This window comes from Fringilla coelebs, assembly GCF_963513975.1.
Source record: "Fringilla coelebs genome assembly, chromosome: 19".
Taxonomy (NCBI): Eukaryota; Metazoa; Chordata; class Aves; order Passeriformes; family Fringillidae; genus Fringilla; species Fringilla coelebs.
Genome location: NC_140045.1, coordinates 9,351,805 through 9,370,087, shown reverse-complemented (window position 1 = coordinate 9,370,087; position 18,283 = coordinate 9,351,805). Strand labels below are relative to the sequence as shown.

At 43.6% G+C, this 18,283-nt stretch overlaps 1 protein-coding gene across 1 annotated transcript in view; it reads left to right on the top strand.

The window, feature by feature from the left end:
• The first annotated feature begins 7,826 nt into the window (after window positions 1-7,826).
• Window positions 7,827-18,283, top strand: part of GRB2 (growth factor receptor bound protein 2) — a 49,088-nt gene continuing 38,631 nt past the window's right edge. The window contains exons 1-2 of the mRNA XM_084218208.1: window positions 7,827-7,934; window positions 12,672-12,894. Coding sequence (XP_084074334.1) covers window positions 12,817-12,894 — 78 coding nt within the window. The 5' untranslated portion in view covers window positions 7,827-7,934; window positions 12,672-12,816. The remainder of the gene's footprint in view (window positions 7,935-12,671; window positions 12,895-18,283) is intronic.

Sequence of the window (18,283 nt, the reverse complement as noted above, 5' to 3'; positions counted from 1 at the left end):
GGCGGGACGCCCCGGCGCCGGGGGCCCGCGGGGGCGCTTCGAGGCCGCCTCAAGAAGCCGCTGTCTGGTTGGTGGGAGCCCGCGCGGCCTCCCGCACGCCGCGCGCTGATTGGCTGGGCCGCGGTGGCGCGCGAAGCCAGGCGCCCGCCCTGGCGGCAGGTCGGGGCCAGCCGTGAGGGGAGGCTGAGGGGAAAAGGGCGGCCGCGCTGAGGGGCGGCGGGCGGAGCGGAGACGAGACCCGGGGCGAGAGTCACCCCAAGGCTCCGGGGGATTCGTCGTGGGGACGGTAGTGAGGGGCAGTGAAGTGACTTTGGGGTGAAGGGAACGCGGGAGGGCATGGAGAGGGCCCGAGAGCGCCCCGTGGCCCGAGGCTCCATGCCCTCGTCAGTGACAGGCCGTGGTGGGTGCCCCAGGGAAGGGGATGAGAGAGAAGGTGAGTCCCTTTTGCGGGGCTGTGCCGATGCAGGAGGAGGTGATACCTACAAGAGGAGGGTGACACCTGCAGATCTCCCGCTGAAAAGCCACTTTTGCCGTAGAGAACCAGCAGACTGGCAGACTCCGGAGACATGAGGTGAAGGCGGACTCCAGGTGCCAGGTGCACAGGAAACCATGGCAGGGACGAGCACACAAACCTAGCCAGCCGGTAATCTTAACATGAAATCTAAGCCTCTGCAGAATCTGGAAAGGAAGTCAGAGGTGTGAGACAGAGATGCCTCACTGCTGTACCTCTGCCTGAAGACATTTGGGGCTTAACGTCTGAATTCATAGTAAATTGAAAAGATGTCTGTCCGTCAATTTTAACTCCTTTCATATTCCTGTAATTCATTGCAGAGCTTGTCTTATCCTGAGCTGCGATATGGCAGTTCCCATGTGCGATATTTTGTTACAAAACTCATCTTGACTAGCTTGCTAAACTACAAATGCCAAAGTCTGGTGCAGTTCTTTGCAATTTTGTACAAAGAGCTTAAGCTCTGCATTGTTTTCACTGCAGATGCAGTTTAAGAATGTAGCATTTTGAGATCTCCCTACTCCTTTGAGACAGTTTACTTTGACAGTGTCTGGATACACACAGTGCAGGATTCTCTGTGTGTGATTTCAGCTCTTTTAAATACAATTTAAATTTCAGTGAGGCGAATCAAGGCCACAGAATTCCTGGATTTTCTGAGTTTGTTACTCAGAAGAGTTCCTTAGAATCAGTTAACATAAACTCCCACAACACCTGAGTGATGCTGAAAGTGATTTTGGTGACTTAGAAGGAAACAAAATAGTAGATGTGGGGAATCGATGGTGTAGTTTAGAGACGGTACAATGAAGGGAAAGGAGATAAATGTCCTACTTCAATTGCAATAATACAAAATCATGAGTTGTGCTTAGTGCTGCACAAGCATCTCATTAGTTCTTTATATTGTTCTACCCAATAAAATCTACTTAATTAATTGAAGGTTTTAAGTAAAAGGTCAGAGTAAAGATACATCTTGAACAGAGATCTGAAATATGGGTTATTTTGCCTCTGACACAGATTCCCTGTGGGTCCTTTTTAAATCCGTTAAACAAGCCCCAAATAAAGCCTGTTTTCACTCACAAGTACACTGTGTATAGAATTTCTGTTAGTGAAATATTCACTTACAGTGTCTGGCAGGCTGCATCTTTAACATGTTGGTGCCTTTACTTCCTCCTTGGTAAACCTGATCTAACTGCTCACCTCAGGCACCTCGTGCTTGCAGAGTGCTGAGAATAAATGAAAAACATCAAAATGCATTATTACAGGGGAGGTTGGAGGAGCAGAAACACCCTTGAATTGTGTTTCTGCTGTACAGAATTGCTACAGATTCAGAAATAGGACAAGTATCCAGAGAGCACTTTTCCCATGTATTTTAGAAGTGGGTGACAAAGGGAAGCTCAAGGCAAAAGCTGTGAAGCACTCAAGAGGCACTAAGCTGCTGTGATTTTTGGACCTGAGAACTTTGCTGTAAAGACCTGGCCTACAGGACAGTGCTCAAGTCATCATCCTCTCTATTGTTTAATATTGCAGAATTGTGAATGAATAGCAAACAAGGTAATATTCGTTCTGGATGTTTATAACAATGTTGTATTTTGGTATGGAGAAAGCCACAAATCAGTCAATTTTGCCTGCAAATTAAGATCACTCCCATACTTGCTTCTAAATAGTTTCTAAACTATTCCTTTTTGCCTCCACAGCCTTATATTTCTTGGAGTTGTTACACCATGTAAAGGCCTCCTATATCATTTTGGTGGGAAGTGAGCTCATAGAAATAAAATAATTGAAACCTATGTGGGTAGTCTGCAAAAGCTTCATTTCATGCTCCCCATGTCTGAGCGCAGGGATCTGCTGGCTCCTCCTGGGGCCACAGCATATGGGCAGAGCCAGGGCTCAGCTTGCCGTGAGCTTCCGCCTGGAGCAGCTGGTGGAGCCCAGCACATCCACGGGAACTATTTGACCTCCCTGCACGTGCCTTTCAGTCAGTCCTCACCAGGGTGGCTGCTGCGGGTAGAGCAGACATGAGAATTTCACTAGGACCACTTTAAAGCAGGTATTGTATGCAAAAAAAACCCAAACCTTTCTTTGTCTTTTTTTTTTTTTTTTTTAGTTAAGCTCTCTGACAAAGTGTTGAAGTTGCATTTTAATCAATATTTGACAAGTAGAGTTTCTGAACAATGGTGCAAAATAATTTAAATATAATTAAATCAGTGAGAATATTTTGTATTGTTTAGAACAGGCAGTGGCTGTTTGTCTGATTCCCCCCCTCCTTGCATATTTCATGACAGATGCTAAGAAATTACTATAATTATAATGTGCATAGTGGAAAAAGGAATTGAAAGGGGAAGATTGATACAAAAACTGAGTCTTAAAAATTAAAAGGAGTAGTTGAGTTGACCACCACCTTTACCCAAACTGAAGGGAAAACAGTATTTCATTTTAGCTGAATTACATTATTTCCCAGCTCCTGTGTATTGCTTAATAAATAAGGGACTTGCCTGTAATTCAGTGTCTAATTAGAAAATAAAAGTGAGATATTTCACAAAAGAAAGCAATTCTGTCTTTTCATAATAAGCAGCATCTGCTTTGTTTTTCTCCAAACTGAGAGGTAATTGAACTGGCAATTCCAGGCTGTCCTGAAAATGACAGATGACTGGATTGGGAGTAGGAAGAAAGCAGAAGTCCTTTTGTACTAAAGAAAGGGGGATGGCACACTATAGTTGGGTCTGGTTCTCTTTTACAGATCTCTTTCAGAGCTTAAGCAGCTCTGGGTGACCCCAGCCAACTGATTTTATTGTTTAATTTCTTAATGTCAGTGACAGCTATTGCAGGTCCCAGGTAGAACAGCCTTTCCTACACAGTCAGTTTTATAAATCTTGTCATTTCTTCTTTGTGACCATAGAAACACAGGTGGTATGGAAAGAAATCTGCTTGAATGTAAGACTCATGAGTGGTTTGGGTTTGGACCTTTTTTCTGCTAGTTTTGAGCTTAAGTTTTCTCATCTCCTGGTCTATAAAAGAACAGTCCCTGTTTGTCTCACATGGTGATTAAACTGCTTCACAAGTGCTGTTGAGATCTGTAATGAGTAAAATTGTGAAGCTGTTCTGGCAGATCAGCTGTTCTGTCTGGGTCACAAGCAGCAACACTTATTGATTGCACTTGGGCAGATTTACAGAGACAGACAGTTGTGATAACAGTTCAGGGTGTGTGTGAGAAGTCAGGGCAGAGCATGAGGAGGGTTTCAGCTGGCTCAGAAGTTAAAAACTGACAATTCTGTTCCTAATGCTGCTGAACACTGGTGTTAGTTTATTGTGTGGCTTTGGGCAAGCCTTCCATGCCTCTGTTTCCCTGTTTGCAGAATATGGATATCTATATATTTATATGTATACACATCTATTATCTGTTATCATACATCTATTCCATCCCTTTGATATTGTTGCCTTTAGCACTAACCTAAAGCTGCAAATCAAAATGAGACCAACTCACCAATATACAGCAAAGTAGTTACCCAATTCATTCATTTTCCTGCTCTCTGAAGAACAGACACAGAAAACACATTTGGACAGGGTTTTTTCCTTAGCTTTGCTGTCTGATTCCCTAATTAGTCCTGTCACACAATGTTCCAAATATGGGCATTTGGGGAAATCCTATAGACCAGAAACCTAAATCTTGAATTAAGGTTTTAGAGAAACTCTAGTAATAGCAGTTAAGTCTTATAGACTCCCCTCCTTGGTGTCCATTTTAATATAAGCTGACAACAAAAAAAAAGGTGAATTTATTGCCAGGTCTGTCTGTATGTGGTACCTGCAGTTAGTTTTGTTTCAGTCTGTGGTATGACGTTAGACCAGAACCTCGGTGTTAGGTTTTCCTCAAGGTATTCAGCATCTTCCTAGAACAGGTCATATTTGTTGCTCTTTGGTTGCATCAGGCATGTTTGAAGCAACTTTGTTCCAACACAGACCCAAATATGTAGTAAATTGAATAGTTTTGGATTTTATGGCTAAAATCCCTTATCACACTGAGGCTAACATGGGTAGGTGTGGGAAGAAGGCAAGAAGGTAATATTAATGCAATCAATCTCAACAGCCCCATTCCCAGCGTTCCCCATTCCCTCCATGCTGTGCCTACATTCCTGTCATTCCCCCTGTGCCGCACCCACTGTATCCCTGCACATCTCAGACAGAGGTGTATATCCAGGCAGCCCCCCCAGCTGTCAGAACAGTCTCGTGGCAGTAAATTTTCAACTGGGAAGAAAATTGATCGGGGCCTGTCTACATCTATTCCACATTCCCTGTGGCAGAATGTCTGATTTTCCACGGAGGCAGGCTTTGTGTCCTGCTTCATACATCAGGCTGCTTAGATCCAACTTAGACACAGCACACAGAGTGTTACCCTATACAAACTGCAGCACTACAGTGCAGAATCACAGTGTGAAATTTAGAGCATCTTCAGATGTGCTGAGCTAGTCAGGGGTTTGCTTTTTAAAAAAAAATACTACAGTTCTTTGAAAGCAGGAAATGCGTCAGAAGAAGAAAGGTGCATGTTATAAATGTATTTCATTACAATTATTGTGCCAGATGCCTTTAAAAAAACCATTGCAACAAACACAAAGTTCCTTAAATTGTCAAGTGTATTGTAGTTCATGATGATGACAGATCCTCATGTTTGAGGAGAACAGCCTTAGGAACATGGCATTAATACAACTATTCCAAGCAGTAATTTTAAACCTTTAGTGGCTGCTTGACCCATTTTAACAAATATTCCTCTGATCTATTGATAGCAAGACCCATACATTTATTTCCCCAGACTACTCTAAGAAGTTTAAAAAGGTACCCAAAAGAAATGTCAGACACAAGGATTTTTCTTACCTTCTTAAAATACTCAGAGCTAATCTTGGATTATATTTTATCATTATCAACTGTCATAGAAAATTCAAGCTATTCCTAGACTGAAAAAAAAAAAGAAATGGAACTTTTAGCAAAACAAGGTCTCTGTTGCCTTTTTCATCCTTGCTCACAGCTATGTCAGGATTTTGGCTTTTGCTGTAGCAAAGCTGCACAGTATTGCACAATAAGTTGTGTGTTTCTATAAAGTATTAACTTGTTTGCAAGCTGGGGGAACATTCTACATGGATTTGTTTGCAAGCAAGTACATCTCAGCAATTCCTCGGTCAGGAATATCTTTCTGTAACACTCTAATCTCTGCTATTTCTGAAATTTGTTGCTTGTTTGATTTTCTAGGACTGCCCTTTTACAGTCAGGCAGCTGCAGCCCCATAAAGTAGCTGTCATTCAACTGGCAGCTGTTGGCCATAGCTGGCTTTTCAAGTCCAGCTAAAAGTAGCTCCTATAACTTCTTTGAGATGTTATTTGACTTACAGAAACTTATTATGATCTTCTAAATCCCCATCTTGAGGGCATACATGAAACATGAGATCCTGTAGGACTGTTCTAGGAACAACTACTGGGGACTTGAGTGATCTTGGAATCCAGCTCTGATTTCATCAGTCTTGGTGTCACTTCTAAATGAATCATTTCTGCATCCTCAGAAAGAATGTCTGAAACATTTGTTAACATCTCAACTCCTAAAGCTCCTTTTCTCCACCCTTTCCAATGTTTTGAATTAAGTATGGGAAGAACTCACATCTTCCCCTCAAACCTGGGAATAAGTTAAAACCCCTTAAAGACAATGTGAGGATGAGAAAATGAACTTGCCAAGGGTTTAAAGCTCAAATTTAATCCAGTCTTTATCAAGCTGCTTAAGCATTTGTAATGAGAATGTTAGCAGGCAATGTTTGCAGAACACTATTTATAAGCTGGATTGTCTGAGGTTGTGGTAAATATTGTGATGGTACTCTGGTCTTGGTATGGATGTAACCATAACTGCCCTGGCAGACTCCAGCTGAGGAGAGCAACCAGTGTCATGGTTTATTTTTTAAAAAAAGGTTTAATTGGAGGATAAAAATGTGCATCTCTGTCATACAACAAAATATCCGTTACCTGTGCCTAAATTGTAGACTTTGGCCCACAACAATCCTAAATTTACATGAGCCCAGCTGTGGGCCCTGAGGTTGATGTCTGGACACTGTGGCTGTGCCCACTTCAAGTGCCCACTTCAAGTCTTGGTGTCTTTTTGGAGGTGGGGGAGGGATAAAAGTAACCCTGTAGTAACTCATTCCTTCAGGGGGTGGGAGTACAGTGCTAGAAAGGCTTTTCATATTCAGAAACCACCTTTCCTTTCTAAAGCCAGAGGAAAGCTTTTTATTTATGCCTTTATCAGAGGACTTAGGCCTGACATTTACCTGAGCAACTGCTTTACTCTATAATTAAAAGTATTTTCAAGCTGAAAGAATATCAGGAGGGTCATCCATGACATTAGTTGCCTGTGCAATCTGAATTTTGGCCTCTGTGGATGCTGTAATTGCCATGTGGCATTAAACTATTTGTCTTCCAGCACGGGTGCCTTAATCACTGCTCAGGAGAGATGGCAGTTGTCAAGTAACAGCTGACCAGGTGTGTTCTTTGCTCTGAGCTTGGTGAGCAGCTCTACACCCCTCAATGTCTGTCTGCTCAAACACTGCCTGGACAAGCTGGGGTGTATCTCTGGTAGTTAGAGAATTTCTCAATAAATTCCTCCCTGCTGGCTCCATGGTGTGGTAGATGGCTCTGTGTTACAGACAAGTGGAGACACTGACAAATTAGGCAAGTATTGTGCACAAAACCAGCGTGATTTCTCCTCCAGACACTGAGGAGGAGATAGAGCCTCGATAGCAGAATCACAGAATTTTGTTGGAAAGGACCTCGGAGACCAGCGAGGCCAACCTATGATCCAACACCACGATGTCAACCAGACCATGGCACTGAGTGCCACGTTCACGTTTCCTTAAACACCTACAGGGACGGTGCCTCCACCACCTCCTGGGCAGCCCGCTGCAGTGGTTAATAACCATATCAGTGGAAAAATTCTTCCTGATGTACAACCAGAACCTCCCCTGGCGCAGCTTTCACTCTGCCCTTTTGTCCTATCGCTAGCTGTCTGGAAGAGCCCGACCCCCGCCTGGCTACACCCTCCTTTCAGGTATCTGGCCCATCCCGCGCTGCTCGGATGCTGCCGGTGCCCTCCCGCTCCCCGCTCGCTCCGACACAAACCCCGCAACTCCCGGGGCGGCCGCCCGGGGCTAGGGCAGGGCAGGCCGGCCCGGCACTGCGCATGCGCGGGGCGTGCCCGCGGTCCCGACGGGGCCGTGAGCGCGCAGGCTCAGCTCCCGCGGAGGGCGCTGACAAGGGCGGCTCTCGCGAGACTTGCTGCGGGACCGGCGGCGCGGCGGGCGGGGGGCCGGGCCGGGGCCGGAGCGGCGGCTGAGGCGGCGCTGGAGCGGCGGCCGGGCCGGGCCGCGCGGGGCCGGGCAGGCGGCGGGAGCGCCCAGCGCTGCGCGGTGAGTCCGGGCTTGTGGAGGGCCGCCGCCCGCCGGGGGCCGCGCCGGGGCGGGGAACGGGGAGGGCGCACTCTGAGCCCCCGGTGCTGCGGCCTGGGCCCCGTGGTGTTCCGCTCTCCTCGCTGCGCTCCGCACGTCTCGCCTCGGCGCCGGCCCCGTGTCCCGCCGGGCCCCGGCCTGCCCGGGGGGTGGAGTGGATGCGGGCTCTGCTGGTGGCGGGGGGGGGGGGGGGGTGGTTGAAATAAGCTCTGGGCTCCAGAGGCGTCATCTGCTCGGCGAGATTCCCGACTCACCTACAGAGAACACCGGGCGGGGGTCGCTTTTCTCTCTGCCCTACTGCTGCGGAGTGCTGGCTGGTCGTGGTTCTTGGGGCTTGTCTTTTGTATTCCCCAAAAAGAGCTCCATAACTTAAGGCCGCTTCCAAAGGTTGAAAGGCTGCGAGTACCCTGTAGGCAGGATAACATTCCTGCCGCCCTGTCTCCAAACACATTAGGGGTCATGCTTCAAACGTGAGTTTCTATGACGGAAAAGGACGTTTTTCTCTTGGCCTCTTCCTTCTCTTATGAACTTCCTTCTTGAGAACCAGTGCTGGTTTTGTGGGATAAGGTTTGACTTGCCAATATAGTTTCAAATAATCTGTAGAAGACAAGGATGCGGCCTTGTTAACTCCCACAACTTCTGACTCAGACACCTCTTTTATAACCTACAGTGAAAACTATTCTGTAGCACAGTTAGTAACTGCAAGAGCAATTCACAGATACAGTTCTTAGGGAACTTAATTCTTTGTTTCAAAAACTATTAAATGCCCGGGGTCAAGGGACAAAATCTGAAGGACCACAGATGGTTAATCAATTTTCAAACACAGTGTTGTTTGTAATCCATCTCTGTGCCAACTTTGGATATTGAGTATTTGTGCCATTAAAAGACCTTTCAGTTGTTATCATCTCCTAGGCTGATTGTCGTGCACTATTTTGAGTATTTCATAATACCAGATAAGCTTGTAACATTTAAAGCAGTTTTAGACAGTTAAAAATAAGAAAAAAAAAACCAAAAAAAAAACCAACTGCCAGTAAATAAATTCATTCTGGCAGAGGTGAAGTTTTCTGTTACCTGATAAAAATGTTTTGATCTGATAAGTATTATCTGTGCTTTGTGCTGTAGCTTAGTTTTAAAAGTGATATCTTGAGTTGTCTGGTGCTGAAGGAAATTGAATCACTTTAAGGTGATAGATCAAGGGGATAATTTGTGATCTTGAATGTTCTGGAGTTTTTATGTTAATAATATAATTCATATTTTACTTTGTTCCTTTATTATGTTATACTTCCTTATTTGGTTAATTTGAATTAGTGTTCTGCCCTTACAATTTTAACTTTCTATTCTTTTGTCTAGAGTCTGACACTTGCATTTCTGCATGTCTTCCAGATGATGTATGCACACATTTTTCTTTTTACCACCCTCAGTAATGTTTTGTCCTAAAACAGCTGATGAAGTTTAGGACTTGATCCTTTCCAAAATCTCCCAGTGAATCTATCTTTTCTCTCTTTGGCTTTTCTAAACTGTTGTTCTATTCCTGCCTGTATCACTTTCCAGAAGAGCAGTAAAACAGAGAAAAGAGAACAATGAGAATGCTCTCTTTTGTTTAAAAACCATGCTGTTTCTAAGAGTAATGTAAAAAGCTCACCTTTGCCTGTGTGCTTTTTGAAATATCTGTTGAAGTGAACGTGAGAATTGTTTCCTTTTGGCCACAACAGGGAAGTTTGTCTTTATAATTACTTTTATCCCATCTTGAGCTACAGCACTACTACTAATGAGCATTTACTGTTAGCTGCATCTGCTGCATTTTCTTCCTCTCACCCCTCCCAGTATTTTTGAGAGCAAAGGAAGTCTTAACCCAAGTCACACTAAGGTGAGAAACATTGATATTTTGAGAAGTCTTAGTCATTTCTCTAGCAAGATCATCTGATAATTTCTGTAACATGTAATCATTGCATTCATATATTGACTGTTAATCATTCATACCAGTCTTACTCCGTTTGCAGTCTGTGGACTGGGCTCCCTGCAGTAAGGTGTCCTGTTGCACTGCTCTCTGCCTGAAGCAGATACAGCTGTGCTTTTTCCCCCACTCACACAATTGGTTTGCTCATGTTTTAATAACGACATGGCTGAATGTGTGTAAGAACTTATTTAACAAGAGTCTAAGCAGAAAATACTTCCTTAAGATACTTTAAGGGATTTATGCCTTGACTTCACCTTTCCTGACATTTGCTGTGTAAGTATCTTGGTTTAATATTTTCAAAACTTTTCCTTCTTTCAGATATAACTTTAGTGCCTAAACTTCAGCTACACTTTTGTCTAAAGTCAGGAAGGTTAAAGTTTTGCTCTACACTGCAGCTGCTCTTAACATTGTTACCTGGAAACTTCACTCCTTTGTATGTTGACAATATATCTGATGGTGGTAGTAGTACTAATGCATGTTTAAAGAGTATTGCATGATGAATCTCTTTTATCTTGAACTTTGCTTGAAAATTTCCTGACATTGTGCTGTTACGAAGCTCAGGGAAATGCCAGTATAGTTCTTGGAAATGCTGCATCAGTTTCTCTAAGAAAGTTGTATATTAACACCTTCAGTTAAAAAAACCTAATTATTAGCTGGTAGTGCAGTGCTGGATAGCGGTACTTGTGTGCTCCCAAAAAAGGCATATTTATAAGTTGAAGCAGTTTCTTTCTTTTAATGTGTCTCAAGCCTTTAGTGTATACTTTAATTTGTGCAACTTGATGTTACATTCTTAGGTTTGGAACTTGGGGTTTTCAAGCCATGCTCCCTTGGCTGAAGGTGTTTGTATTCACATGTGGTGTGATGATGTTAGAAACACCCAAAGGTTGCTTCCAGTAATATTTAAGAAGGACTAGAAATAGATGATGTTTACCATAAAAGATACAGGACAGGTAGACAACCAGCATTGAGCAGTTTGCATTTTCCATTGCTTCACACATTCATGTTGCCCTTTAATGGTGCTATAATAGCAGAAAATTATCAGTACCATCAGTTGACAATCCCCAAGAGGGCAGGTTGGAAAGGTGAGGAGATGGTGAGCACAACACAGTAGAAGCAGCAAAGGGAAAATACTTCTGGTGAAGGGAAGTGATTATTGCTGTTTGGATGAGTGTGCTGGTATGATGTGGAAGACTCACATCAGAAAGAAGGTTTTTCATCGGCCTTGAGACTAAAATTAAATCTTTCATAATTACCAAAATGTAGTTAAGATGATCCACTTTATGGATTTCATTATGTGTGTTGGTCGAAGCTTGGATCCAGTACATTCATTTCCATCAGTTATGGTAGCAGAGGGAGATTGTTCTGTTGGGGTCTTTGTGACAGGTGACTCTGTTTTCAGCCTTGCTGACATTTCAGTAGGGCTTTGTAGGAAGACCAGAGACATCCCAAAGCTCTGTCTATGTGGGGACCCTGCTAAGCTGGTCTTTTTTTGATCAAGGTGAATCCTGTAAATACCTCCTCTCATTCTGCCAGATTCCTGTGATAGAATCTCAGTTCCAGTGTTTGCCTTGAGCTTCATTATTCTCTACAGGGAGCTAGGTTGGGCAAACATGGGGCTCATGGAAAATAAGCATGTTAATTGCTGAACTGCATTTATGTAAGGCAGGTTTTTCTCTGAAATGAAAAATTGCTGTTGCCATCTGCTGCCTTTACATGCAGCAGGGCTCTTTCTGGGCCACAACCACAGAGCCTGAATTAGCAGGTGCGTGGGTTCACCAGTGTTTGTCAGATTTCTTCCGTCTTGAATTGTCATTGGCAAGTGCCAGCCCTCTGTTAGCTCTTCAAGGGGGTATTCATGATGGGTTTTAACTTATAGACTGTCTTTCTTGTGTTTTGGTGATTTCTTTTCCTGATTATTTGGCTTCTGTGCAAGTTGGAGTTACAGAAAATTATTCCTATTCAAACCTGAGGGCAGGATTTAAGCCTTTTCAGTGGTTTTGGTGTGTATCTATGACTTGCCAGGTTTGATTTAATGTCTTCTCTGAGCCCATAAAAGACACAAACTCGCTGATTGTCACACTGAATTGCAAAGATTTTTTTATACGTGTTCTGCTGCTCAAAGCACTGGAATTTTTACTTTTACTTAGAGTCAGCCCAAACTTTTGTTCCTGTGTAATATTATTTGAGGACACTTTCTGATAGGCATTTCCATTCCAAAAACCCAGTAGCATTCTGCTTTGTCTAGCTTGTATTTAAATCGACGTGAGCTGTATGAATGGCAGAACCCAAACCATCGGTGCGGGCATCTCCAGACGGGTCTTTCCCAGGGCAGCCGGTGGGGAGCGGAGCGCATCCCCTGGCCTACCGCGGGCTGTGCCGGTTCCGTGGTGCCGAGCCCGGGGCTCTCCTCCCGGGCCCTCGGGGGGCCGGCTGGCCACGTCCTTCCCCCGTTACATCGCTGTAATTACCGCTGCGAGGAGCGGGAGAGATCCCCGGGAGAGGAGCGGCAGTGGCTCCCGGCGGGCCGGTGGCGGTGCCGCTCCCGCCCCCGGCAGCGCCGGGGCTGTCATTGGCCGCGGGACGCGTCACTCGTGCGAGCCGGGCCCGGGCGAGCGGCGGCGGGAGGAAGCGGCGGCCGCGCCGCGCCGGGCGGAGGGAGCGGCGCTGGGCGCGGCCCCGGCCATCGATCCGTGCCACTTCCCCTAATGGCCCGTCTCTTCCTCCTCCTCCCCCTCCCCTAGGGCGGATCGTCCCCCGGCCTCCCTGTATGTGAGAGACGGGGCCGGCGCCTCGCACGGAGCCGGGAGCCGCCGCCGCGGGAGGAGCGGAGGCTTCGGGGAGCGCTTCCTGCCCACCGCCCGCACCGCCGGGCGCGGCAGCCCCAGCATGGAAGCCATCGCCAAGTACGACTTCAAAGCCACCGCGGATGACGAGCTGAGCTTCAAACGGGGCGATATCCTTAAGGTAGGTGGAGGGCTCGGGCTCGGGAGTTCCCTCTTTACCCCTGGACTGTTCAGTTTCTCTCCGAGTCTCTTCCTGTACGTCTGACTTGACCCTCTTTGGGGTCCCCAGAGAATGTAATCTCCTTTTTATACTGAGCCTCAAGATCTTCTAAATCCCAGTCACACCTCTGAGAGCAGGAGTGGCTGTTTTGAGTATTAAGCATGCATCCCAAAGTCTCTCAAGTCTCTCAAGTCTCTCTTCTGAGATTGGAATATTTGAAAACTTAGTCATAAAACACGGCAGCAAATAAGCAGAAGTACAAGATAAAAGGGATTTCAGTGTAGAGATTATGAGAGGAAGCCCCATGAAGTAATCAAGATCAATTTGGTATTCCTTTTCTTTGCCTCCTGCCAAGGATTCTAATATCAAAGAACAGTGATTGGATTATTTCTCAGTAGATAATCTTTTAGCATCAGGCTGTCAAATATTGAAGCTGAGTTTTATCTTCAGTTGTGATGAACTGGAGTGATAAGCTTGTGGCTGAATATATAATGGATCTGTGCAGATGTAAGTGAATGTTGGAGTGCATTAGAGGAATTTTGGTCTATAGTTCTTTCAATATATCAAAGGCTTTTTAGGTTTCATCTTGGTTGTATTACAGGAATTTGAAAAAACAGTTGAGTTTCTACAGCTGTAGTAAAACTGGACACACAGAACAAGCCCAAAATTTTATTTTGGGGGGGAGTAAAATACAAAAATCCTTAGTGATTTGGCCTTGGTGAAGTGTAGCTCAGAGCTTTGTTGCTTCCAAGTAATAAGAGCCATATTGCAAAATGTTTTAATGGAATTAATTCATAGTCACTATTTCTCCATTTAGGTGGGCTTCATCTTCCTAGTGTGATATATTTGGTGTTAAGGTATCTTTAAGTTGCTTTTTTTCTGAAATGCTTGGAGTAGGAGCAGTTTTGAGAGGTGCTTTTCCTGTAGATGTAAGGCTGTAACTGTGCTGACAAATCAAGTCCTGCAGACCTCAGTGGGATTACTCATCTGCTCAACACTTTTGCCAGGAAAGGGCTTGATTTTAACTACCATTTTAAAATCAACTAGAAAAAATAACCTTTATCTGTGAACCTACTGTGTATCTTTTATAGCTGATATTTCAACTGTGGCTTTGTTAAAAGTGTGAGGCAATAAACAGATGAAGGTTGCTAAAGCATATCATGCTTTGAGATTTTAACTTAAAAAATGATTGCATCTGTGTATGTCCTACACATCCCTGCCCCATAATTGGCCAAAAAACTCCTGTTAGTCCTGTACACCTCAATGCTACTGTGTGTGTAAATTACCAGGATATTTCCTAGGGCTATTTTTAAATGTTTGAGACTGTCAGAATTTTGGAAACCTTTTGGGATAACCTTTTTTATGATAACCTTGCTTTTTTGTTGTTTTTTTTTTTAAACCTGAGCTGTATTCTTCTATTTTGGGTTACTACTAGCTGCCCTCAACTTTTACAGTGTATTTGAAGTACAGCATAGCTGAAGTCAGCTTTTAGAAAATGCTGAACAGAAAGGAAAAATTAAGTTTAATGAAATATAGTTTATTTTAAAGTGTATTGTCAGCTATTTTCATTTAGTTTGGGGTAGATGTTTATTTAAGTACATGAAAAAATATAATAAAATTTTCATTTGTTTAAAAATATGTTCTCTAATAAGCAAAGGAAAAATACATTTTTTTAATGTTTTTGAAGTGTAGTCTGTGTTAAGAGTCTTACATCTGTGCACAGTGGCTGATAGATGTTTTTGAGTCTTGTATACTTGATGTCATCCCATAGATAAGCAATTTTATCACACAAATAGAAACATATGTGTACTGTTACACTGCATTAATAATTATATTTTTCCGAGAATACAAAGGATTTTCCTACTTTACCCTAAACCTAGGCTGAACACTTCCTCAAAGCATTTATACACAGTTCTTCAATCTGTATTTCCTTTCTTTTCAGCTCATATTCATATGAAAGTGCTCACAAATTTTGCATGTTTACCTCATTGATGCATAAACTGAGCTATAGAAATGGTAAATTGCTCAAGATTATCACTAAAGTCAGCGAAAGCATCAGAACTTTCAGGAATCCTTCAGCACATAGTTGAGCTCAATTCTGTGCAGTGTGGTGAGATTCACATGTAAAGCTGGCAAATTTCAGACAAATAAATCCAAATGAGTTAGAACTGTTCCAGTTTACCCATACTGACAAACTTTATTACTTTGAAAAATCTGTTTCGCTTCAAATGTGTTTGTGGTTGTGGAAATTAATTTCCACCCAAAATGTCAGATCTGTTTGTTAGAGCTCTGCTCATGACTGAGAAATCTTAGGGCATCCCAGTCATGTGTCCCATGTGATGTCTCTCATTAACCAGGTCAATCCTCCTGTCCTCAAAGGAGCTGGGAAGAGAAATAAACTTGTACCATGTTGAGTGCACCTGCACCCTTCAGTGTCCCTTGCTGAGGGCCTGTGCTACTTCATGCATAGTGAAGCCTTTAAACTGCGAGACACCTGTGGTGATGCACTCTGGAGAACCAGGTCCGGCTGTTAGAGGATGGCAGAGCATTGATTTTGTAGCAAAATGTGTCACACGAGGCAAGGACAAATCTCTAACAGTTTCATTCCCAGTCCTTGGAAGTCCATGTTTCTCCCTGTGGGGAGAGGAGGCAGAGATGCCCAGTCTGGCTGCTCTGACCTCAGCAGATAATTTGCCTATGATGTCATGTGCCATTACTGCTGCCTACCCACAGATTCACGACCTGATTGAATAGCACTTGAACTGGAGCCATTAAGCTGGTTGTTAGTAATCTTGTGGCTGGTTTCCAAAAGTGAGTGAAGATAGTTGACCTTTGGCTTGCAATTGTAAAACAGCTGAGTGAAGAGGAAAAGTGCTTGGCCTCTTTTTTTTTTTTCTTTCTTCTTGTGGGCATTATGTGGTAAAAGCTGCTCTGTGGTTTCTGTAACCCTGGCAGGACAGTGGGTTTCCTACCCTTCTGCCTAGTGGCTCTGTAGCAGTGTGTGGTACTGCCTCTCAGGAGATGCTCACTGACAGCTCTCTCTAAACTTCACATACTCTAAATACTATTTGCTGAGCCTTTTCCAAAGAAAGGCAAGATTGCTGCTTCCTTCTGACAGTGCTGCAGCTCTTCAGCTTCGTGCTTTTCCTGTTGCTTCACAGGAACTTGTTGGTGACTGGGGTCCTGCTGGGAGGGGTGAAGGTGGCCCATCCTGTTACTTAAGAAAGTAAAATAATGAAGCTGAGGGATTTCTACCTGAGGGATTGCTACTTGAAATCTTGATTTACTCTTTTTTCACTTTGAACAGTTTACACTTGTCCTAATGCCTTTACAGTCTTCACCCCCCCCCTTTTTTTTTTTTTTCTGATATATTGAAGTTGGGAGGAGTTAAATTCAGTCTCAGCATTTGTTATTCAGGTTTATGTCCCCCAAAACTGTCAACCTTCATGTTAAGTGCCAAATATCCAGATCTAAAGTGTATTAATGCATGCTCATGGTTTGGCAGGAACCAGGGGGAGAAAAGAGAAGAAAAATCACCATTCTTTGTCATGTCATTGTAATTTCTCTACTCCTCCTAAATCTAATCAGAAGTCTGAAGTTAATGCCATGATGCTCTGATAACTGTTTCTGTGTGGTTAATGCCAGAGCACTAAACATATCAATTAATATCTTAAATTTTACAATTGTTTTGTTTTTAAACTATAAACTACTGCTTCATTTCCTCTTTCTCCTTCTGTCATAGGGTTGGGGCATAGCTGGAAAGTGTTTTTCTAAAGAAGTGAATAATCTACTGTTCCCAGTAGATGTCATGATAATTAATTCAGGGGGACTTAGAGATTGTTTTTATGACTCAAATTATCTAGGTGGTGTTTTAAGTGGAAGGTCATCATCTTGAATTTTTTGCTTTTGTGTGATACACAAAAGGTTTTGCTTTTGTGTGATACACAAACCAGCTTCCTTATGTGCTAAAAGAAGATTTCCTTGATAGGATTTTGATCACTTAACAATTTGGTTCAGCCAAGTCAAGATTACTTTTCCTGTTCGGATCATACACTTGACAATTGCTACAGGTTCTGTCCACGAGTGTTTGTCACCACACTTTTTTTTTTTGTGTCAGCCCTTAAGAGAATTGAGTGTTTGCTAACAGTTGATGCTGAGGTGGCATTTTCAGTTCCTGCATGAAAACCATTTTTCTGTGTCAGGATAGAGTGGAACAGTTTCAAATAGAGGCAGGAAGATGATAAATGAGGGAAGCACTGTCTCCCCACTGCTCTTTCCCCTCCCTCCTCTCTGACTTCACCTGCATTGGCTGTTGTGTCGTGGTGTCTGTCCTAGAGAACAGAAATTCAAGGCTTGCTGAAGAGATGTGCCAGTATTTTTCCTGGTTTGAGTGAAGCTGTCTTCACATTCATCCTTCCTCTCCCTTCTTTACACACTCCTCCATCATTTCCCATTTGTTGTAATGGGATGGACTCCATGTGGTCTTGATGATTTTAATGTGTGAGAAACAAATTTCTGAATTAATGATTCAGCCAAATTGCAAGCGCTGTGTGCTTTATAGTGAAATAGGTCAAATATTAGAATAGGTTGCCCAGAAATGTTGTGGAATCCCCATCCTTGGAGATACCCAGAAAAGTCCCTGAGCACTCAAACCTAATTAGACTGCTTTGAGCAGGAGGGTGAATTGGGTGTCTTCCAGAGGCCCTTCCAAGCTCCTGTGACTTAGCTCTGTAGGCAGCAGCTTTGCTGTGTGTGATGGTTGATTGTTGAGGTGTGCTTAGGTCATGTTCCCTGGCTGGTGGCCTTGAATTAAGATGATAATTGCCATCAATATGTGATCAATATTGCAGTCTAAGATGGCAGAACTGTCAGAACACTACAGAGACATCAAACCGAGTACAGTTATCTGAAATGTAGTTGATTTGGCAGCCTGGCAGTTTGGAGATCTGTGTCACAAAGAGATGCTGCTATAAGGGGCTGCATTCTTCTGTCTGCTGAAGTGTTCAAGGCCTGGTTTGAGTGCAAATGTCTCAAATACTGTTCCTCTTATGTATGAAAGTAATCTGAAGATGGGTTATGTTCCATTAGCCAACTTCTGTAGGCATTAGGATGAAGTGTGTGGGAAGGAAATAGCTGATCTTAACAAAGTGTGTGTTCTGTATTTGTAGAAGAGCTTGGACCTGCTTAGACAAAGATTGTGTTGCTGAAGGTATTTCTGTGCAGGAGACATAGTAAACAGAGTATTCCAGTCTGAAGGTGTAAAGTAGTCTTTGCAAGCCAGGATTAAACACATTTCACCTTAAATATGGCATCTTTATTTTTATTTAGAGGGGTTTTGTGGTGATTATTT